This window comes from Eurytemora carolleeae, unplaced genomic scaffold, assembly GCF_000591075.1.
Source record: "Eurytemora carolleeae unplaced genomic scaffold, Eaff_2.0 scaffold169, whole genome shotgun sequence".
Taxonomy (NCBI): domain Eukaryota; kingdom Metazoa; phylum Arthropoda; class Copepoda; order Calanoida; family Temoridae; genus Eurytemora; species Eurytemora carolleeae.
Genome location: NW_019396316.1, coordinates 248,979 through 273,981, shown reverse-complemented (window position 1 = coordinate 273,981; position 25,003 = coordinate 248,979). Strand labels below are relative to the sequence as shown.

Genomic DNA, 25,003 nt, shown 5'->3' with positions numbered 1-25,003 from the left:
TGACCTAGAAAATATGAAAAGTTTAATCAAATGACAGAAGGACAAAGGATTTTTTTTCATTTGATCTTTTTGAAGGATTATTTTGTGTCGCGAGGTTTATAATATAAGTTGAACAACGAGAATGCATTTCTAGTTCAAGCAATTATACAGACTAATGCTTCATAACCCAGCCAAGGGTGGAGGGGAGGGGGAGTGGTCAATGTGGGGGGGGGAGGGGTGAAAGTATATTTTTACGCTTGAATACACATAAGATACTCTTAATCCATTCACTGTCAATATTTCATATATATTCATATATTGATTGACAATATATCATATATTCATATATTGATGACAATATATCATATATTTATATTTATTTGCGAGTTTTGTATTATCTTGAAAACAATATTTGCGAGTTTTGTATTATCTTAAAAACAATATTTGCGAGTTTTGTATTATCTTGAAAACAATATTTGCGAGTTTTGTATTATCTTTAAACAATATTTGCAAGTTTTGTATTATCTTGAAAACAATATTTACGAGTTTTGTATTATCTTGAAAACAATATTTTCGAGTTTTGCATTATCGGGAAAACAATATTTGCAAGTTTTGTATTATCTTGAAAACAATATTTGCAAGTTTTGCATTATCTTGGAAACAATATTTGCAAGTTTTGACTGATAATTTGTCCTGTTCAACATATTACCTCGCGTAGAGCAGCGGAGGTATCGGAGCCTCTAAGCGCGCTGAATGCCGGTATAGATGCGCGCAGTTTATCAGGGGGAACTGTTCAGAGTGAATTATAAAAAACTCAGTGAACATAAACTTGAAGTGAAAAAAATGTTTTTTTTTGATTAAATCAGGTACTTTTCTTTATCAATTTAAGAAACATAGACAAAGAACGGAAAGAATAAAATCCCCCAAAAGTTTTGCCAAATAGATTTTAAAAACTAAGCAAAAATTCTTGGGAAATTTTTTAATTAATTAAGCTTAAACAATAAAACCTTTAATATGGACATATTCTATTTTTTTCTAAATCGCAGTATTTCTAGAAAGCCAAAAAAGGCTTTAAAAAAAAAGTATTTTAGATCTGACCAATTCTGGAATAAAAAGTATCATCATGAGTCATTAATGGACCATATGCAATGGATGGAAAATTTGTTCAGAAATAATGAAAGATTAGTTTTTATAAGAAAAGAAAGAAAGTGTAAATAATTCGAATTAAGTGTTTTATTATTAGTGTAAACTAAACCTGACTATAATATTAAACTAATTGAACTATCAAACAATTAGTGACCCCATGCCAAGCATGTTCTTTTTAAAACTGAAAAAGATACCTATATAATACATATTGTGACCCTCCATGCAAAGACGACAATACCCGATTTACCTTTCAAACCATTATATGGAAGATACTGTCACTTTTCTTATTTGAAAAGTGTTCAAATCTAATAAGTTCCATAAGTTGTGGGCATACTTCAGCTCAGACAAAGCTTTTAAGGGTACCGTTGTGAATCGGGCATTGACATTTTTTACTGTTCTGAAAATTGCGCTTACAGAGATAAGAGTAAAAACAACCAAAGCTGGAGACTTTTAAGATATTATACTTAAGATACTTATAATCCCGATCACTTAATCTCGATATCCACATTTAATTTGAGGATTAATTACATCTATTCATGCAGGGTACGATAACAATGCGGGATATCGAATAAAGATTAAATTAATCTGCAGATTAACAAAAGATCGAGATCAAACAGTTATCTCGATATCCACAATACAATAGCTCTGAATACAGAACTGTTGTGTTTTGTATCTCGGGATGAAGCAGGCCCCTACGGAATATTTAGTGTTGGTCATACACTGCAGGGCTAACTTGAATTCAGGGATAAATCATGGATTCTCTATAGATAAATAGATAGATAGATAAATAAATAGATAGATAGATAGATAGATAGATAGATATATAGATAGATAGATAGATAGATAGATAGATAGATAGATAGATAGATAGATAGATTTAGACTCATTATGAATAATTAAACCTTTACTGCCTGAACAAAAAAATAATTATAAACGATAATAAGATAATAAATCTATAGGAGAAAGTATAATCGTTGTCAATAAATATTCATATTTGAAATTAATATATTTAGAAGAAAAAAAATTAAATTTAAAAATGGCCAAAATCAATTGACATCGAAACTGTTAGAATAAGATTCGTTGTATCTTTTCAGAGTGAACAGTTTGCATAAGTATAAAAACCCCTTTCAGAGCTTACAAACAATACACCTTTATCATTTTGAGAGGAGCAATTAGTTGTAAAAGCTTAAATGTTCAGAAATCTAATGGCTGAAACAAAATTCCATTTTTTTTAGAAGTCTCTGATAGGAGGAAATAAGATAATAAAGAGCAAGATTAGTTCAGAAACCACAAAAGAAAAGAAAAAAAGTCTTCTAACATTTTATCCTATATTTAGGAAATAATATCGATATATCGATCATTCTGGTTCTCAGGAACATCTTTGAGGTTTTTGTGAATTATACATTCCACACTTTTTTTAAATTTGGGGTCGCTCGAAATTACGCCTAAGGTTCCTTTAAAGATCGACCAAAAAAGGTTAAAAATATTTAGTTTTGCATGGGAACAAGAGACTTCGGACAACCAACTGTGGTCCGTGCAATTACTTAAGAAATATGCATACATTAATCTATTTATAAATTTAGCTTGTCTGTCTGTCTGCTTGTTTGCTTGTATCCAATAAACGTCAAAACGGCTGAACCGATCGGGCCAAAATTTTGTGTGGGACCTCACATGACCCCGGGGAAGGTTTATGAATGCGCAAAATTTTAAAAATTTGTGTTTAAAAGTTTTTTATTTTTGTAAAATTTTGAAAATTCGCGAAAAAATATTATGAAATCCGCAAACTTTTTGTTTTACACTGTACAAAGAGAAGATGCTCACAGTTAAACCCACAAATAAAAGTTGAAATAGAAGATGGGCGCGAAGCGCCCTAAAAGTCTAGTAATATACATATATATATATATCTGAAATAAAACAAGACATTCATATATATTTTGCGTATAGTCAGTGAAACGGCTGTACCGATTGGGCTAAATTTATTGTGAACACTGATGGGTTGCCTGGGGATGTTATAGGCTAAAGAAAATATTTAAAAAATTTAAATTGTTTTTTCCACTGGCAGCGCCGGGCCCTTTAGCTAGTATAATATATATATGAATAGTGTCGGCTCCAGCTAACTAATATAATAAGGTCAATAACGTTTATTATTTTACAAGGATTGGTCTCAACACAACGAATGCAATTCAATTTAATTAAAGAAACAGTTCGCGCGTTTTAACAAAGACAAANGAAACATCCCTCTATCACTGTATAAACTAAGGTTCTTTGAAGTACCTGAACGACTTTTAGTCAGCTATAGAAAGTTGCACTCTGTACAGTTTGAATGTAAAGACGACTTGAAAAATGTTGGATGTTTCTAAGGCTAAATTAAGAACTTGCCTTGAATATAATATTCTACTTGTGCATTAAATTATTTGGATGAAAAAGAAAAAATTTACATTTGTGAATAGAAGAAAACGGACAGTATAAATTCTGTACAGTCGTCTTTGAAGCCTTATCCTTTGTGGGTAGTGCCCCCCCCCCCATGTAAACATACTTATTATGATTTTATCTTTAACGAAAATCCGATCATTTAAAGTAAGGCACTTTTGATTTTCATCCTTTTTTGGTTCTGAAAAATTAACAAGGTTATTCTAAAAAGTTACAAAAAGTCGTTAAACATGAAGTTTACACAAATTAGAAATATTTAAATCATTTCAAAGAAATTGTGTCTTTGCCACATCCTCAAATTTGCTATTCCCTGTATCTTTGCAACCTAATGTTGTAAACCGTTGATATTTCAATCTATGAATTATGTTAGATCAAAGGATCAACGTCTGAAATATCAAAGGTATATGACATTGGGTTGAAATGATAAGGGGATCAGAAAATCTGAGTTTGTGACAAAGAATAAATTCCTTTACGAACAGTTTGTTCTAAATTAGGAAAAGAATGTTAGAGACAGATTACAAAATTTTATTTACCAAACACTGTGTTCATGTTTAACACTGTATATAATACTTGCCAGGTTTTCATTCTTAATTTATATTCTTTTTAATAAGTTCAATAACTTTTGCTTGGCACAAAATATGGCTGACAACCCTTTACTATTTATTGCCTTATTTATCCTTTTGACCTCTCCATTAAACAAACCCAGCCTCAAATTAATGCTTTCGTTATATAATAGCGAAATTAATATTAACATTATTATGAATTATAAATTCAATTCTACCTCTAATCTCTAATATTAGTTTTAAAAAAATAACAGACTGATTCGGTTTTCTTAATCGAAACAAATGGATGTTTTCTTTTTCATATTTTTGTGCAAGGTGTCCCATAAATGTGGAAATTTAGAGTAAATTTTAAATTTAGGTTTGATTTTAAATTTTCAATATTTTTAATGTTTAAATGTTAAATTATCAAACTAAGCTTTTAGGGCATCTAACATCCCCCCCCCCCCCTATTAGCAATATTAGGGTTTAACTGTTGCCCTGAAAGTCGCAATTTTGAACTCAAATTTTTGCGAATTTTTTTGTTCAATTTGGGTCGTTTTCCAAAATAATTAAAATCGATAATTTTTTATCTTTGATCATTCCATAAACCTACACAATCCTTCACCAAAAAAAAAGCTTTTACTAAAACGAAACAAATGTCGTTATCATTTGATGTTTTTTTGACACCCTGTACCCCCACAAATCAATATTATGCTATTTTCTAATTAGGTTTTTATTCCAGGTTTCTTAAACAATTTTGAAAATGACCTCATTTCTAGATACATTTCTTTAAAATTGGCTCGGATCAAATGCCCGCCCCTTTGGTTAAAAAAACGTAACAAAAACCAAACACCAATCAAAGGCAAAAACACCAAGAAATTGAGGAAGAAAATTACAACCCCCCCCCCCACACCTATCATAGGGGGGGGACTTCCCACTTATACAACCTTTTTATATAAAATAAAATAATTTAGATTATATTCAACCGAACTAATTTTATCAACCGAACTATTGTTATCAACTGAAATAATATTATCAATCGAAATAATATTATCAACCGAACTAATGTTATCAACCGAACTAATACAATAAACGAAACTAATATTATCAACCAATGTAATATCATCAACCAAATTAGTTCTATCAACCAAACATATATTATCAACCGAACTTATAATATCATTAACCGAATGATTATTATCAACCGAAATAATTTTATCAACCAAACTAGTTTTATCAACCGAACAAATTTCATCAACTTGATGCAACTTCATTTCTTGCAATATTAATATTTCTCTCCTCTTTATGATAGAATAAATAAAAACTGTCAATGCAGAATTGTGCAATATGATTATGTTACTGTATGAAGGAAACGATGGAGGGGAAGGAGGTAAGGGGGTGGGGCAGGATGGGAGGGGAAAAGGGAGGGGGTAAATAGGGGGAATAGTAGGGTCCATGTATGAAGGAGAGGACTAAAAGGTATAAAAACTTAATGGATGTGCGCTATAAAAGCAAATATAAACATCATCTCTGCTCTTCTAAATTAAATTCAGAAGAAGAAAAAAGAAATTAATGAATTACACATCTTGCATTAAAGTGGATATCACACTTCATAACAGCAGTCTAATTTAGACCCATCGCTTTTTTTTGTATCATATGTAGCTTGGAACCCCAGCGTAGCCCAGGGGAGTCATAGTTACTCCCACCGTTTACCCGGCCAGTGTCGTAAATTACGATTTTAACCATGTGGACTCACTCAGTTTAGAATTTCAAAACCAAGCTAAGAACATTTCTGTGGGCCTCCCGAGTTCCCTAACTAAAATTTGTGGCAATCGGTCCAGGGGTTCCTGAGTTATGATCGGACAAACAAACAAACAGATATTACAGTATATATAGATAATTCAAAGGGTTTCAGTTGCAATTTTTTACACGCAATTTATCGTAAAATTTGGATTGGGTAAAAAATCGTAATTGCACGCAATTTTCACTTTTATAGCGAAAGCTAATTTGCAGTTTACTCAGGGTTAACAAGAAGTTACTAAAAAAAAAAAATATTTGTATTGAATGTAGAAATTATTAAATTCTAATATTAAAGAATTTAAATATTTAAAGTTTTTCAGAAATCAACAAATCCAACATTTTTGAATCTCCCTGTGCATATTGTATACTACACTACATAGATCTATTCTCTGTTTTATATACAAATAATTGGTCGTTGTGTGCAATAAAACTGGTGTAAAACCCAGATTGTCACGTTTCTCCAAAAGAATTATGAATATACTCCAATACAGCGGAAGACTAGCCTATAATATATATATAATGGGAAAATGTCATGCAAAGAAAATCTTATTATTTTTCTGAACTTAAAATATTGGTTAGACTACCCTTTCTTCTAAATAACCATTGTTTTCGCCCTTGTACATAAACCCCAAAAACCCCATTTCCCGCAGGAAAACCTCGAACCTCCCTCCCCCCTCCCCGATATTCACCCTCTTCTCCCTCCTTCCCTCCCTCTCTCTTACCCCCACCTACCCCAGCCCTGAAAACCTCGTGTCGTGGTTTCATTAAAATTACATGTTTACGATACTGTTACTGTTCCGTTCAAGTCTCCGCCAAATATTAGTAAAACATATTTCGTTAAAATACACATTTTACGTATTTCTGTCAGTTCAACTCGTGAACGTGCATCCTATTTTTCTACCTTTTAATGTCCTTTGATCTAATATTGTTTCCTTTCTTTCGTGTGTGATGTCCATTTTCACAATTTGACCAATTTAACATAAATTTTTAACCTTTTCTCTTTTACTTCTTTTGACAGTGGTACGAAATGAAAAAGTATTAAAACACAATTTTTGTAAATTTTAAGCTAGTTGAATTAAAGACCAAAAAGCGACTTAATTCAAATTTAAGAAACTAAACATCTGTTCTTTATGTTCTTCTTGTTTTTCTTATTCTTCTTGTTCTTCTTGTTCTTCTTGTTCTTCTTGTTCGTCTTGTTCTTCTTGTTCTTCTTGTTCTTCTTGTTCTTCTTGTTCTTCTTGTTCTTCTTGTTCTTTCCTTAAACCCAGACAAATAGATTTCAAGAAAACTTCAGATATGTAATTAATTATATATAATTAATTATATATAAAACATGGAATTCGGCCTGCTTCACACCTTTCATCAGAATTTCTAAAGTTTTTCTATGAGCCTTTTAAATGCGAGTCTTTTTTTTTCATAAAACAATAACATCAAAAATTTTCGCAGATTTTTCTGTGTACTGGTCCTACTGGATACAACTCGTTTTAGTTCTATCGACGCCTACTGGATACAACTAATACGCCTACCGGATACAACTAATACGCCTACTGGATACAACTAATACGCCTACTGGATACAACTAATACACCTACTGGATACAACTAATACGCCCACTGGATACAACTAATACACCTACTGGATACAACTAATACGCCTACTGGATACAACTAATACACCTACTGGATACAACTAATACGCCCACTGGATACAACTAATACACCTACTGGATACAACTAATACGCCCACTGGATACAACTAATACACCTACTGGATACAACTAATACGCCTACTGGATACAACTAATACACCTACTGGATACAACTAATACGCCTACTGGATACAACTAATACACCTACTGGATACAACTAATATAACTGATACCAAATGTTAAAAACAAGAAGACAAATAAATCAATGCTGAATCTGCAGACCTGTGTCGTACTGTTAAACTTTATAAAAGTGTGTTGGATCATATAACATCATAAAATGCATATTGTTGTTGTATGTTGTTTAACTGTAGAAAACCATATTTATTGGATTGGTTAGAGCTCGGGGGTTTCAGGCAACTTGAAACCAAAACTATAAACAATACGTATGTTACCCTAAACTTACTTGACACAAACATACAAACAAACATAATCATGACACCTCTTATTGAAGAGTTTAAACAAAAATATTTCTAATATACAACCGGATGAATTGTTTAGTTTTTATACTTGTGCATAAAATCAAAATTATATGAGCTACGAGGTCACACATTTCTTCGACTCACTATAGTTTCAGTATAAGTAAATATTTTCATTTACTAATAGCGCCGATTGAAGGAATCATAACTCTAATTGGATAATGAGATAAATAGAAAAATAGATGTTACCGCCAAACTATTTCTATTGGTTCAGAATAGACAACAAACACATGACTGAACCCTGATTGGATCAGGCGCTAAAGGACTCGGCATACAGGAGTCCACAATGTCGCTTAAATCTTTTTTCTGCCGTAGTTTGCAGTGACACATTTATACTAATAATCAGGTTTACAACTGAGCTATGAGGAAAAGAACTTCAAATTTTCTAACTGTTTTTAAAAATAATGTCTAATAAAACCAAATGAAGCCATACACTTAACATGGCCTATTTCTGAGAGTCATTTTATACAGGCTTGTCCTAAAGTGAGTTTTACAATTATGTTACACCTTGTAAACCCGTAGATCTGGTGGTTTAAACATGAGAAAATGTGCGAATTCAGTTTTTTTCTGACTTCTGTTGATGTTTTCTCTTCCCAGCAGGCATCAACAACTACTACTGTATGATGGAAATCAGTTTGAGTTCCGTTATCAAAACGCAAAATCAAAAAAAAATTTTAAACGTTTTGTTAAATCGCTTTGGTCAATATCTTTGATCAGAGTGGAAATATTGCATAAAATTTTAAAAGCAACGGATTTTTAGTAAAAATAAAATAGTTTTCCTATTTGTGCATTTTCTTAAACTGTCAAAACATCCTAAGTTCAATTTATCACTGTAGTTTCAGTAGAAGTAAATATTTCCATTCACTGTTAAGCGCTGATATAAGGATTTATCTCTAATTGGATAATGAAATAGATAGAAAGATAGATGTTATCCCGATACTATTTCTATTGGTTCAGAATAGACAACAAACACATGGCTGAACCCTGATTGGATCAGGCGCTAATGGACTCGGTATACTAGAGTGTTTAGATAACCCTAGAGACCATCATCAGATCAATAATGTAGAAATGGTTGTCGTTATGTAGATTAAAAGTGTTAAATGTCGTTATGTAGATTAAAAGTGTTAAATGTCGTTATGTAGATTAAAAGTGTTAAATGCCGTTATGTAGATTAAAAGTGTTAAATGTCGTTATGTAGATTAAAAGTGTTAAATTCCGATAAATCCTTTATATTTTTCAACAGTGTAAATACACAAGCTACTTTTGTAGAAAAACCACTATTGAAAATAATCATTTTTTAAAATTATAAACATTAAATTTTTCTTTACTTTTATATCTTTAAAGGAAAAAATCAAAAACATGCAAGGAGGGTGAGAAGCATGCTTAATTCCTATAAAATAAACCTTCTAGAACTTGGCCAAACGGTTTTAATTCATTTTACATAATTTCCAACGCGTGGGAACTTTTCAGTATCTTTCTATCTAATTTCTGAAGGACAGGCTTCGAACAAAACCGATGCAATTCGAATAATTGCTAAGCTATAAAATAATAAAAACACAACGATCTAAACTCAATAAAAGATTTGTAATTTATCCAATTTTTAGACATTAGGCGGAGATTAGAAATCTTTAAAACAATTTCTTGTCGTACATTTGTAATATTTCAATAAAAAGGATAAGGATAGAAAAGTCCTAAATATGTTGTATATTAAACTTCCCAATAAAATCCTTAATTGACAAATCATTCAAGATTTAATATGATCACTTAAAACCAATAGAAATATTTCAAAACATATCAAAATTGCTCAATTGTATTTTGTCCTATTTTAAAAGAAAAATGTCAATTTCTTTTAAACGTTGACTGTTAGAATATCGTTTAGAGTAGATTTTAAAAAAATGTTCATCAATATATGCCAATCCTTCTAAAAACATGCCTTATTTATATCTAAAAATTTTGAATTTTCACTTTTTACAGTGCCCTGATTCTATGGTGAAGGTGTGTTGTGGGTTACTGTACTGTACTGTACTTTATAAATATGTACTGGGTACTTTACTGTACTGTACTGTACTTTATAAATATGTACTGGGTACTTTTGTAAATCGAAAATGCAATCCTTTAAATGTGAGTAACGTGAAATTATCTCAACGTCAAAAGAAAATGACAAAGTCTAATGTAATCTTAAACATTTTAATTTTCTGCAGAGTGAAATTGAAACCCATTTCAAACATGGATCATTTGATCTACCAGATTTAACAGTTTGAAATTGCTTTGTTCTTCTACACTGGGTTACCAAGATATAAGGATTAGAAAGTAAGACTTAATTCCGTTTGCTTGTCTGTTTTCTAAACTGCTGAACCGACCGGGCCAAAATTTATTTTAGAACCTTACTTAGCCCAAGAAAAAGAAAGAAAGAAATTAAAGAAAATAAATGAAATAAATTAAAAAAATGAAAGAAAGAAATTAAAGAAAAAGAAAGAAAGAAATTAAAGAACATGAAAGAAAGAAATTTAAGAAAATGAAAGTAAGAAATTAAAGAAAATGAATGAAAGAAATTTAGGAAAATGCAAGAAAGAAATTAAAGAAAAAGAAAGAAAGAAATTAAAGAAAATGAATGAAATAAATTAAAGGAAATGAAAGTAAGAAATTAAAGACAATGAAAGAAAGAAATTAAAGAAAATGAAAGAAAGAAATTAAAGAAAATGAAAGAAAGAAATTAAAGAAAAAGAAAGAAAGAAATTAAAGAAAATGAAAGTAAGAAATTAAAGAAAATGAAAGAAATAAATTAAAGAAAATGTAAGAAAGAACTTAAAGAAAAAGAAAGTAAGAAATTAAAGAAAAAGAAAGAAAGAAATTAAAGAAAATGAAAGAAAGAAATTAAAGAAAAAGAAAGAAAGAAATTAAAGAAAAAGAAAGTAAGAAATTAAAGAAAAAGAAAGAAAGAAATTGAAGAAAATGTAAGAAAGAAATTAAAGAAAATGAAAGAAAGAAATTAAAGAACATGAATAAAATAAATTAAAGAAAATGCAATTAAGAAATTAAAGAAAATGAAAGAAAAAATGAAAGAAAATGAAAGAAAGAAATTAAAGAAAAAGAAAGAAAGAAATAAAAAAAAAATAAAAAAAAAAATTAAGAAAATGAAAGAAAGAAATTAAAGAAAATAAAAGAAAGAAATTAAAATAAACAAAAAAAAATTAAAAAATGAATGAATGAAAATTATATTTTCAATTTGTTGAAAACCAATACATGAAAAAGGAGAAATCTGGGAGTCACATTTTTTTAATGCATGTAGGAAAAATTATTCTTAAAATCTTAATTTTTACAAGAAAGCTAGGGTCTTAGTTACCTAGTACAGTATATGTAGGTTAATATAGCATAATGTGGTCTAAAAACAATTAAGTTTAATACAAACAAGTCTAATAACACACAAGGTGAAAGAAGATTTTGTGGTGAACAAATTAGTCTAGTCTGAGTAGGGTGTCCACAAAAAAATAGGGTTTTTAAGAGACTGTTTGTGAAAGAAAGGAGTAAGTAACTAAATTTGCCTTTAGTTACCTTCAGACACATCCCTTAAATATGATCAAACATTTCTAACAGAATTAAATTTTCCTATTGTATGTTTTTTTGACACCCTGGATCTACAAGTGTCTGTTGGTACAGGGTAGGAGAACAAAAGTGTCACATGCCTTGTTATAAACTATAGGCATTAAAGCCTCAAACAGATGATGGATTGATGGATAGACAGATAGATAGATAGATGAGTCGTAAAACATCAATTGTTTTGTGATGAAATCTTGTAGTTACAGTTTTTAAAGATATGTGACTTAACTATCAGAACTATTGAGAGTTAACCATGTAGAAATATATTTGTCATCAACCACAAATAGACAAGCAGACAGACAGATAAACAGATAGACATATAGACACATAGACATACAGACATACAGACACCCAGACGTACAGACATACAGACATACAGAGAGATAGATATACAGACATACAGACAGACAGACAATTGTATACACACAGACAGACAAGTATACATACAGATATATAGAAACACAGACAGATGACATACAGACAGATAACAATTAAAAATAGACAGAAAGATTGATTGAAAGATAGACAGATATATAAAAAGACAGATAGAAAGACAGATACACAGTGGACTGTAAGATAGTTGCAAAGACAGACAGACATAAGATTGATGAAATTTTGCAGTTTTCATGCAAGTTAACTGTTAAACATTAATGCACTTTTATATGGTTTAACACACGGTTAATACTTAGAAATAAGTACATTTCAAAATTGTGTTTTCAGAAGGATAACCATAGTGATAATAATAATACTTATATATAAATATTATATAAAGTGGTAATGTGTTGCTTTTTTATAGTAGAAATATAGCTTCCTGGCAAAGCTGGGTTCAAAATTGTCAATGAACAGAACTATCTTTCTATTTATCTAATGTAGACGTTTATCTATCTATCTATTTATCTATTGTAGACTTACGTCAATCTATCTATTTATCTAATGTAGACGTACATCTATCTATCTATTTATCTAATGTAGACGTATATCTATCTATCTATTCATCTAATGTAGACGTATATCAATCTATCTATTTATCTAATGTAGACGTTTATCTATCTATCTATATATGTATCTTTTGTAGACGTATATTTATCTATCTATCTATTTATCTAATGTAGACGTATATCTACCTATCTATTTATCTACTGTAGGCGCATATATATCTATCTATTTATCTATTGTATACGTATATCTATCTATCTATTTATCTAATGTAGACGTATATCTATCTATCTATTTATCTAATGTAGGCGTATATTTATCTATGTATTTATCTATGTGAGACGTGTATCTATCTATCTATTTATCTATTGTAGACGTGTATCTATCTATCTATTTATCTGTTGTAGACGTATATCTATCTATCTATTTATCTGCTGTAGAAGTATATATATCTATCTATCTATCTATTTATCTCCTGTAGACGTATATGTAGACATATGTATACATTAACCACTGTTATCTACATAACTAAGTCTAGGATAGGTTTAAACTATTAATCTGGACTAACACTAACAGATGTTTAATGTTTATTCAAAATGGTAAATTTCTCCTGTATCACTACCGGACACACTGTTTTCTCGACTGCAGGGCATATAGCGGTCGGAATCTTCAATTCTTTTAATCATATTCAAACATTAATGTTCAGAAAAAAAGAAAAAGTCAACAGCAATGTTTTGCATTGTTTTAAAAGAATAAAAGGTTTTATAATAAGAATTAAACCTAAGAATATGTCTGTGGTCATTTTGGTATTTTTGTAACTTTAGTTATATTTTTAAACCTTTTATTTTGAGTATTTTAACTTTAATAGAAAACTTAACATTTTTTTCGTCGAAGTTCCTGAAAAAGTCGAAATGGCTTTGGCATAAGTTGAAATACTGAAAAAATATGTTTGGAAGTATAAAAACTAAAGAAAACTAAACAGTAAAATCACACTCTAGAAAAATATAAAAATGTTAATTTTATATTAGAGAATAACTAAAATAATAAAAAGAGCTGTTTTCTGCTAAATAACAGATAATTATTGATCAAGTTTACCCAAAAACCGATGATAAGAAAGCCTAATAAGCGTAAATAGTTTTCTTTTAAAAGGTTTTTAAATGAAATAAGTGAAATTAGAAATTTGCAATTTTAAAATGTTTTCTGTTTCAGGATGCGTCTCATGATTTCTCAAGGTTGAACAAGTTTTAAAACTTTTATTTTTTATAAGTTTCCCCTCTCCTCCGCCCCTCCCCCTCTCACCGTNCTTGTCTGAAAGGTGGTAAATTGACCGTGAAAAAAGTGTATATCATTGTCTGCTTCTGTCTCTAACTAAAGAGAGATTATTTCTATATTTTATTAAATTAAAAAAAAAAACTGTTCCAAAGTTCAACCTTGGCTCACCCTACTCTGCTAAACTGACTCATTGGTAGCACTGACCTCGCCTTGAAATCTGACTCATCCAACTGCACTTGTGAGTCATGATAATTCTAAGACTCAGAAGTACCATTCGCCATTTTTAAATGGTGGCCTAGAGTGAAGACGACTTTGCAATGTGGGCTCGAATAGATTGTTTGATTTTCCCAACCAAGTGAAACAAGAAAAATAGTGCAGAACAGAATATAATTGTTCAATTAGGAAGAATAAAAAACAAATCTGCAATCATCAAGGGCGGCATTTTTGAAAATTAAAAGATTGTCGAAAAATTAGAATTCCTTAAAGATATGAAAATATTGGAAGCAGTGGAGTTACGCGCCTCGAGATACGCAGATTCAGATAATTGCAATAATTGAGAAATCCGCGAGAATGACATGGAAACTACTCAGGCAAACCAAACCAAATAATGGAGAAAAATGCATAGGTTCCAATAAATCAATTAATCAATCAAGTAATAAGCCAAAAAAAAATTTATAATAATTCTTATAATAATAATAATAATAATAATAATAATAATAATAATAATAATAATGATTATGTTAATGTTTATAAATATGTACTGGGTACTTTACTGTACTGTACTGTACTTTATAAATATGTACTGGGTACTTTTGTAAATCGAAAATGCAATCCTTTAAATTATAATAATAATAATAATAATAATAATAATGATAATGATTATGTTAATGATAATTATGGTTTGGTTATCACTAGGAGTTTAATGACTATGCTGCCCCTTCTCCTACTCCTTGGACCTACCCCGGTCCAACCCCTGGACCTGCAGGGACTTCTACCCCCTATAGATCTTCCAGGACTTGTACAGTCCTTTCCCTGGGCAGCTGGACTCCTGCAGTCCATGCCGAGGGAACTTCTCAACCCCTGGGCCAGAGCACTAAAGGACGAATTAAAGGACGACGAGTATCAACCACAGGACGATTTTCCGTACAAAGAGGACGTTCAGTATAATCTAACAACAATCAGGGAAGATAAATATTTTATTATATTTCCTTCTTTCTTTGTTTATTTATCTTTCAATTCTCATTTTTACAGTGCTTTGCTTTCCTATAATATAGCTACTCTGATTTTATCCTTTAGTTTGCAGATATGTTTTTATTTTTTATCATTATTTCCTTTCGTTTTTAATGTTTGCATTTTGCTGAATCCTTTTCTAAATCCTTTCCTTATCTTAACCATTTCTTTAGTTCTTTCTTAAATCCTTTCCTCAACCATTTCCTTATTCGTATCCTTCGTCATTTTTTAATCCTTTCCTGTTTCCATTAGTCTTTTCCTTAATTATTTCCTTGTTCATTCTTTCTCCTTTCTCTTTCTCGAATTCTTTTCTCGATTATATACTTGTTTATTTCTCATTTTCTTAATCCTTTAATATTCCTTTACTAAACCCCCTCCTTGATTTTTTACACAATCCTTTTCTTCTTTGTTGAATAAATATGTGTCTCTGCAGTCCTGACGACGAAACTATCGACGCCTTAGTCGCTGCTGTCGACAGCGCTGCTCAATCCATTGAGGACTTTGTCGCAGGAGGATCAGCAACCCTTGAGCTGACAAGACCTCCCGAATCGACCCAGCCCCAAGCATCGACCGATTCGACACCAACGCCGATTATTCTAAAACCGGTCCCTGACGATATTTTTCCGGTTAACGAGTCGCAGTCATCTGTCGAATTGACGACAGTCGTCCCTGAACAGACGACTAGTATAATGAACTATGGTGACTACTCTGATGACTACTCGGTCGAAGATCCTGACTGGCCGGGATTTAGGGAAATAAAATTTATATTTTATTATCAAATTTTTCAATATTTTTAATTTTAAAGGGATTGTAACTGTAATTTTAAGTGAGATCCCAGCATAACAGCTTTGTCTGATTAAGTATGAATGAAATATCATTGTTTTTGTTTTTTTTCGTCGTCATCGGATCTTAACAAATTAAAGAAGATGTAAAAAGCTAAATAACTTATTTTCATGAAGAACAAAAAGAGGCAAATGACATTTGTAAATCACAGTGTTAAGTTCTGAAGCTGTCAATTAAACGATAATAATACAATCACTTGGTACAAGTGTCAATGGTAATGTCCTCGTTAGGCCAAAGGAAAATTTAAAAACATAATTCTTACTAATTCAACCGGGTAATGAAAATAAAAATAAAGCTCGGAACCATTTAATTTATATTTAATCAGTATAATTGGACTCTAAGCGTAATTTCAAGTAACCCTACATACAAAAATAGTAATGCCAGGTTTACAACGGTGTCCTTTATATACCTGATCAAAACGTTTTCTGACTCGAAATGTGTTTAGTTCTAAAAATTACTCCAATCTTTCTTATTAGCAAGAAATGCGCAAGTCATTTTTTCAGGGAATCCGCAAATGGAAATACACAGTTATAATTTCAAAAACATGAAGTTCTAATTCATACTTGAACTGACAAAGCTTTGCCATCTTAAAATTAGACCTTTAAGAACTATAATTTTTACATGAATCTTCATTGTCTTATTATGTAAAATTAGACCTTTAAGAACTATAATTTTTACATGAATCTTCATTGTCTTATCATGTAAAATCTGTTCTTTTCTCTAAAATGATCAATTTAAAATCTTAGATTTTAATTTGTGTAGTGATGAGAACTCTGGAGAAGCCTCTGAGGAAGGTTCTGAAGATTTATCTGATGATTTTGAGGAGGCTGAAGTTGGTGAGATTGAGCTGAACCCTGATCTTGAATACTATGATTACCTGGACGGAGTTGATATTATTGAGCCTGGTGAGGATGATGATGATGATGATTATTATGATGATGATGATGACGGTGATGATGAAGAACCTGATCCAGATTTTGTTGAAGCTGTTTTTGTTGAACCGTCCACGATTGGAAAACCTGTTCTGAACAGAACGGTAAGATCTTTTAACCTCCCCCTATTTTATATTTTTTATAAAACTATTGTGTACTTTATCATTCTTACTCACTTCATCGTGAATTTCATAATAAACGTACTTTAAAGTAATCACTGTGCTTTAAAGTTAAATTAGCTGTAAAAAGTTTTGATTGGTTCCCAGTTTTCTCCAAACATTTTTTTTGAATATTTCCAAAATATTTTTTTCAGTTAAATGAAAATAAAAATGAAATCAACTTTATTTTGACTTCTGCTTTATTTCAAAGCTTATTTGATCTAGAAATAGCCATTGAAAAAAGACAAGTACACAAACGTTTCATAAAATTACTTATTTTGGTACGACGTGCTATAACGTTGTTTGACTTAAATTTTCTCTATATCTCGAAGGTTCTCGCCTTTTTAGATTATATTTTGTCCCTCACTAAAGCTCGGGACAAAATTAAATCTGAAAAGGCTTGAAACTTCTCGATAAAGAGAAAATTTCTGTCAAAAAACACTGCGAACCAAAATAACAGTGTTATAAATAATTATTGTGTTTTGTCAATTTTCGATATATATATATATATATATTTATATGAAGGGGAAAAGGGGTAAGGGGTAGGGGGTAGGAGGTAGGGCGGCAACGCAGGAAAAAAAGGTGTACGAAATTGTTGAGATTTCTCTTTAAACAATTTACCAAATCTTTATGGTAAATTTTCCTTTAACCCGTCTTTGTGTTGTAAATTTTTTTTAAACCGTCTTTGTGTTGTAAATTTGCATTTAACCCGTCTTTATTTAGTAAATTTACCTTGAAACTGTCTTTGTTTCGTAAAGTTACCTTTAAACCGTCTTTGTTTAGTAAAGTTACTTTTAACCCGTCTTTGTGTAGTAAATTTACCCTTAATCCGTCTTTGTTTAGTAAATTTACCCTTAGCTCGTCTTTTTTAGTAAATTTACCCTGAATTTGTCTTTGTTTAGTAAATTTGCCTTTAACCTGTCTGTGTGTAGTAAATTTGCCTTTAACCCGTCTTTGTTTAGTAAATTTGCCTTTAACCCGTCTTTGTTTAGTAAATTTGCCTTTAACCTGTCTTTGTTTAGTAAATTTGCCCTTAATCCGTCTTTGTTTAGTAAATTTACCCTGACTTCGTCTTTGTTTAGTAAATTTGCATTTAACCTGTCTGTGTTTAGTATATTTGCCTTTCACCTGTCTGTGTTTAGTAAATTTGCCTGTAACATGTCTTTGTTTAGTAAATTTGCCTTTAACCCATCTTTGTTTAGTAAAGTTGTCTTTAACCCGTCTTTGTTTAGTAAATTTGCCTTTAACCTGTTTTTGTTCAGTAAATATGCCTTTAACCTGTCTTTGTTTAATAAATTTACCTTTAACCCGTCTTTGTTTATTAAAGTTGTCTTTAACCCGTCTTTGTTTAGTAAATTTGCCTTTAACCCGTCTTTGTTTAGTAAATTTACCTTTAATCCGTCTTTGTTCAGTAAATTTACCCTATAATTCACCCTTTTTTGTCCTTTAAATGGTCCTTTCTTATAGCATATCCTTTAAATCATCCTTTTTATTAAACTTTCCATTGAATATTAGCAGTCTTTATAGTGAATTCGTCCTTTAAACCGTCGAAAAATGAATAGATTTGAATCGATAATGCTTTTGTTCTTTTAAGGTCTGGGTTAATATTATTTTATGAGAAGTATATTAAGGTCTAGGTCTCATTTCTTGGTAGAGCAGGACATTGTTTTATTTTGGTTCGTTTTCAACCATTCAAGGTTTGTTATCTTTTTAGAGGCTCCTTACGAAACTAAAAATTTATTATAATATAATATTGTATTCTCTAAAAGTTTGGTTGTGTTTACATAGTGATTAAATTTGACTCTATTATAAGATGCAGGGACAAAACTAAAATAATCGTGTGAATATAAATGATGTAAAAATACAATTTTGAAATAAAGTAATGTTCTCTTATTCCTGTGGAACCTATTAAAAGCCAAAACACATTGAATGATTATAACGATGCCCATGTCTGACTGCAAATCAATTTTTGTATCTGTGGTTTTTTTCTTCGCCATTATTGGTTTTAGCGTTTTCTCATTCTATTCACATCAGTGGAATTATTATATTTTAGTTAAAACACAATTATACAATCAACCGTATCATAGTTTCAATAAAGTTTCAACTGTAATGTAATTTACAAATCTTTAAAAAGTTTAATATGTCTCAAATGAATCCAAAAGAAGTTTTCCACAACACTGCATACTGAGTTCAACTACTTTACATAGCCGGTCACTCCCTTTAAAAGCTATTTACAGGCAGAGAGCTTTCCATAATGGAAGTACCTTTTGAAAAGCTTTCAGTCGAACAGCATATTTTAGATAAATCTTCTTTTTAGATAGATTTCGGTGATCAGCTATCATGTTAAGTGGTTCATTGGTCATATTCATTTGATTGAATCTTAGATGTACATCCGAAAACTATAAAGCTTATTTTCATTGCGTGTCTTTTTTGCCCAAAACTTCACAGTGATAACCAAACAAAAACTCTGATATAGGAAGACGACTTTGGGACTCAAATTATCACTTGAAATAGTCCAATAAGCATGGAACACAGCAATCTTGCAGAGTAAACAGACTTTATTAGTAACTTATTAAGTGTCTAGTAAAACTATTTGCGTTGTAAAAATATCAAATATATTTTTCAAAGTTTTCTGGTTGTTACTGTATAAATTAAATTCCTTTTAGTCAGATAAATTTGTAATAACGTATTTGTTTTCTTCAGGTTTATGATATGGTAAACTTCTTTGCCGATATAGAGACAAGAATAACGTTTAATGAGTTGGAAGAAGATGGATGTCAGATAGAGTGCACGATACATTCAGAGAAAGGACATTTGTTTTACGATGAGGTGAGTACAAGATTATAACAATGATAATAATAATACTGATAATGATAAAGATAATGATAATTTAATAATGAAAATAATAATAATAATAAAAATAACGATAATATTAACTAATTACTGTTTCAAGTACAAAATACAGGTTCTTAATATAAAATATAACATATATATAGGTGTATATATATGATATATATATACATGATTTATTATATAAGGATGACTCTAAGTTTAATATCTAACCTTAAAGTTTAATTTTAGCTATAATTTTTCTCTATCAAGGGTAAATATTTTCTTCTAGCCGAAGTGCCCAGCGTTGCCCGCGGAATTATAAAACACTTTGGGAAAAAAATCTAATTTTGAGGTAAAAGGTCTAGGTCATCCATTGGATTTCCTCTACAAAAAATTAGCAAAATTTGGTCCAGCCGTTTTTCTACCTATAGCTAACATATCGATACATAGATGACGTCAAATGTAAGAAAATTGAACAAAACATTGAAATCTTCATTATTGTTTTCCATCATAACTCCTGTTATTACAAAATGATTGAAAATAGAAAAATTTATTTTTATTTTTTTATATTTTTTATATTATTTTTTATATGTAACCGAATAAATTAGATTTTCTCATTTTTTGGCGTAACATAAATTCTACGAGATCACAAAGCCGTAGAAATGACGTCGCATCAATTTGACGTTCTCTATCTGTCTAGTTCACAGCTGAAATGAGCGAAGAGATGAACTATGCGCTAAATACTTTTTTAAAAGAATCGATTTTAAAAACATCTATGTGCTATAATTTCATGGACATGAAATATCAAAAATAAAATGTATAAAAGTACTCACTTCCCTTACTAATAGAAGATAAATATTTACTAAGTAGAAAAAAAAGTAGCAAAAGCAACAAAGTTTGATCTGCTACTTTAAATATATCCATTGAGTCTTTTTTTACTGATCTTATTTGTTATTGTTTTTATTACATAATTACGCAATTTTGCGTTAACAAATCTTTATGTTGAAAATCTAAGCATTCATTGACAGATAAAAATGTTCACTGTTCGTCATTTAAAAACATTTTCTGTGCAAAAGGTTATTGCACGTCATTTGCAAAAATGTCATCAATGCAATAACTGTACAAATCGAGTGAATAATGGTGATTACATATTGTTTAAAAACATATCAACCAGGAACGGGGGGGGGGTCCTTTAAAAAAGTTGTTTCCATCCATATTGACTCTTTTTATTTGATATTAAACATATTTACAAATACAAATTAAAAAATAAATATTCAAAATCAACTCAGGGGACGTTTTTTTAAACTTCGCTGTTATTAAATAAAAATCTAATTTCCCTAAATGTGCAATGCCGCGTTTTTCTCCAATTTGGCCACGGTTTAACAATTAAATGAATAAAATAATAAATACATAATCCTGATCCCACAGTCCAGACAGGCTTTATTAAGATACAGGGTGTCCCAGAAAACATGACAGTTGAGAGACGAAGCAACGCGTCGGTCGTCTTTAATGGTAATCAAAGACTGTCGTTTTTCTTTTCTTTGCTCCAAATTTTGGCATTGAATAGACGTCAAAGACGATCTTGCCGTTGTTTCTCAGCTGTCATGTTTACCGGGACACCCTGTATAATCAAGAGGTTTGCAGTCTGCAGTTTTAAACAATGAGACCTTGTAAAGTAAAATTATGCATATATTTAATATATTAAATCCTAATTGTTTTATAGCCGCGCCTTCAGCGCCAATTATCATTTAATAAGAGAAAAAGAGTTTTTTTATTTTTACTCAAATTATCTAAACTTTACATTATACAATGCAATGCAATACAAATGCATCTGTATTTACCCAATGAAATATTAATCTGTTCTTCAATCTGTTTCTCTAGACGTTCAAAATTCGCAAAAGTTCTTTGGTGGATTTTAAAGTTTTTCTTAAATTAATTTTTAATTTGGTCGGATCTTGCAAGTCAAACATATTTACAGAAGTTCTCATCTGTCATTCGTGATGAAGAAAAAACAAAAACTAATGTAATTTCAAAAACTCTATCTATAAAGTAGCATGTACGATTCGCTACGAGAACTTAAAAAAAACTATTTCTACTGTAAGCATGTCACTTTATAAGTAGAAGGTCTTGACAACGTTCATTTAAAGATTAAACTTTAGGAAACTATCTTTACTTTAAACCGGATCTAACGAGTTCCTAACCGGATATAACCAGTTTCTGACCGGATTTCCAATAAAATAATAAAATAAATTGAGTAAATGTTTTCTTTGAATATCTTTATATTATTGCATATTTGAATATTGGTATATCGGCAAAACCCGATGAATAGATTTAATGTGAATAGGTTACCTTGATTCAAGGTCAGTTCAATACTTTTATCATACCCAGGTTAATAATATTAATGATAATAATAATAATAAAATTAATAATAATAATAATAATAATAATAATAATAATAATAATAATAATAATAATAAAAATAATAATAATAACGATTATATAGACTGGATCTCTATTTGATGTTGCTCTACTGCCGACGATATATTTGGTGCGGGGTCGGACAAACTGCCATCTTCTAGCAAATGAAACTGGAGATATTGATGTTAAATTTATTGGTAAGCATCTCACGCGAAACTAATTAAAGCAGAGTATGTTGAGTTGTATATTAAAAAGTAAACCAAACAAACTTGACAAATGTTTTTTTAAAGAATATTGTTTTTTGAAAGATTAAAGTCTTGGAATTTTAAAAATGGGGTCTGTCTTTTCATTCTTTTAACGTTCATGAAAGTATTTGGAAAGGAACTATGTTTTTGTTCAAACTTAAATTTTAGAGTCCTTATATCTTTGCGACCTGGTGGTGTAAACCTTTGATATTTTAAACTTAGACTATTTGATCGTTCGGAATTCATAATTTGAAATATTGTTTAGATTTCAAAAACAGATTTTTGTTTAAATTGTTTTTACATACATTATCCAAAGTAGACCACATTTTGTAAATCTCATCCATTTTTATTTTTAACGTTTAAGCAGTGAAGAAAAATGTCTAGTTTATGTCTAGTTTACTGGGACATTATTGGCATTCAATATTACATAGATTGATATTAAATGTCGAATAATAAATAATCCAAAAAATCATAGTTTTTTTTTGCATAAAAATATTAGTTTTAGATATATTTGTGGATGAATAAAAATATAAAATTATATTTTAGGTGCAATCAGGGGTCCAGGGGTTGTTGTTGCTGATATGTCAAACATTATTCGCTATTCAGAGCTAGAGGGTCGATGTTTAGCTATACTTAGGTGATCTATCATATATTATTATATTATGTTTAGCTTTACACCTTTCATTAAACTTAGCCATATAAGTTGGCATTTGTAGTAATACAAAACTGTGTAATTAAGCAAATAAAAGTTTTACCAAATACAAATTAACGAAATGTAACTTGATAAAATGTAAGGTTGATCAAATACAAATTAACGAAATGTAACTTGATGAAATGTAAGGTTGATCAAATATAAATTAACGAAATGTAACTTGATAAAATGTAAAGTTGATCAAATATAAATTAACGAAATGTATAAATCGACAAATATAAATTAACAAACTGTAACTCGACGAAATGTAACTAAATGATGTTGCTTTTTCAGAAAAGGGAACACTATTGTTGACGACCTTTTGGCAGGGTCGACATCTTCTGTCACAACAACAACAACAACAACAACAACAACAACTACAGCGATACCTACAACAACCTTTTTAACTCAGGAAGAGGATATCGATCCTAACTTTACAACTCCGCCTACTCCTGAACCATCCAGACCTTACCCAACTACAACTACTACAACGTCAACAACGTCAACAACTACTACAATGTCAACAACTTCAACGACTTTGTCAACATCAACAACGTCTACAACATCGACGACCTCTTCAACATCGACGACGTCTACAACATCGATGACGTCTACAACATCGACAACGTCTACAACATCGACAACTTCTACAACATCGACAACGTCTACAACATCAACAACTTCTACAACATCGACAACGTCTACAACATCGACAACGTCTACAACATCGACAACGTCTACAACATCGACAACGTCTACAACATCGACAACGTCTACAACATCAACAACTTCTACAACATCGACAACGTCTACAACATCGACAACGTCCACAACATCGACGACGTCGACAACATCAACAACGTCAACAACATCAACGACGTCGACAACATTGACAACGTCAACAACAACAACTTCAACAACATCGACTATGTCGACAACATCAACAACAACGTCAACAACTCCAATTACAATTATTCCAGATTCAACTACACTTCACACGACGTGGTGGACAACCGTTGCATCTAATCCAAGTTTCACAACACCAGTAATGACGCCAACAACAACAACAACGACGACTTCAACAACAACATCTACGACGTCAACAACATCAACAACAACATCAACGACAACGTCAACAATGACAACGACGTTCACAACAACAACGTCTATTACAACTTCAACATCATTAACAACAACTTCAACAACAACATCAACAACAACAACATCAACGACGACGTCCATAACAACGACGTCAACCCCAACAACGTCTACAACGTCAACAACAACTTCAACAACAACATCTACAACGACGTCAACAACAACATCAACAACAACATCAACAACAACATCAACAACATCAACAACAACATCAACAACAACATCAACAACAACATCAACAACAACATCTACAACAACATCTACAACAACATCAACAGCAACATCAACAACAACATCAACGACAACAACAACAACAACAACAACAACTACCACAACAACAACAACAACAACAACAACAACATCAACAACAACATCAACAACTACATCCACAACGACGTCAACAACAACAACCTCTACAACAACAACAACTTCAACAACGACATCTACAACAACATCAACAACAACAACATCAACAACAACTACATTAACAACAACAACATCAACAACAACATCAACAACAACGACGTCAACAACAACAACGTCTACGACAACTTCAACAACGACATCTACAACAACATCAACAACTACAACATCAACATCGACGTCAACA

At 30.8% G+C, this 25,003-nt stretch overlaps 1 protein-coding gene across 1 annotated transcript; it reads left to right on the top strand.

Moving 5' to 3' along the window:
- Window positions 1-675: 675 nt before the first annotated feature.
- LOC111700799 (signaling mucin MSB2) lies at window positions 676-24,577 on the top strand (the record flags this gene model as incomplete). The annotated part of the gene is made up of 10 exons (XM_023471841.1): window positions 676-845; window positions 13,824-13,846; window positions 14,039-14,476; window positions 14,802-15,068; window positions 15,550-15,867; window positions 16,722-16,995; window positions 19,753-19,878; window positions 22,385-22,496; window positions 23,091-23,181; window positions 23,530-24,577. Coding segments are annotated over exons 3-10 (2,256 nt in total), but the record flags the coding sequence as incomplete, so codon positions are not given.
- Between the last annotated feature and the right edge of the window lie 426 nt (window positions 24,578-25,003).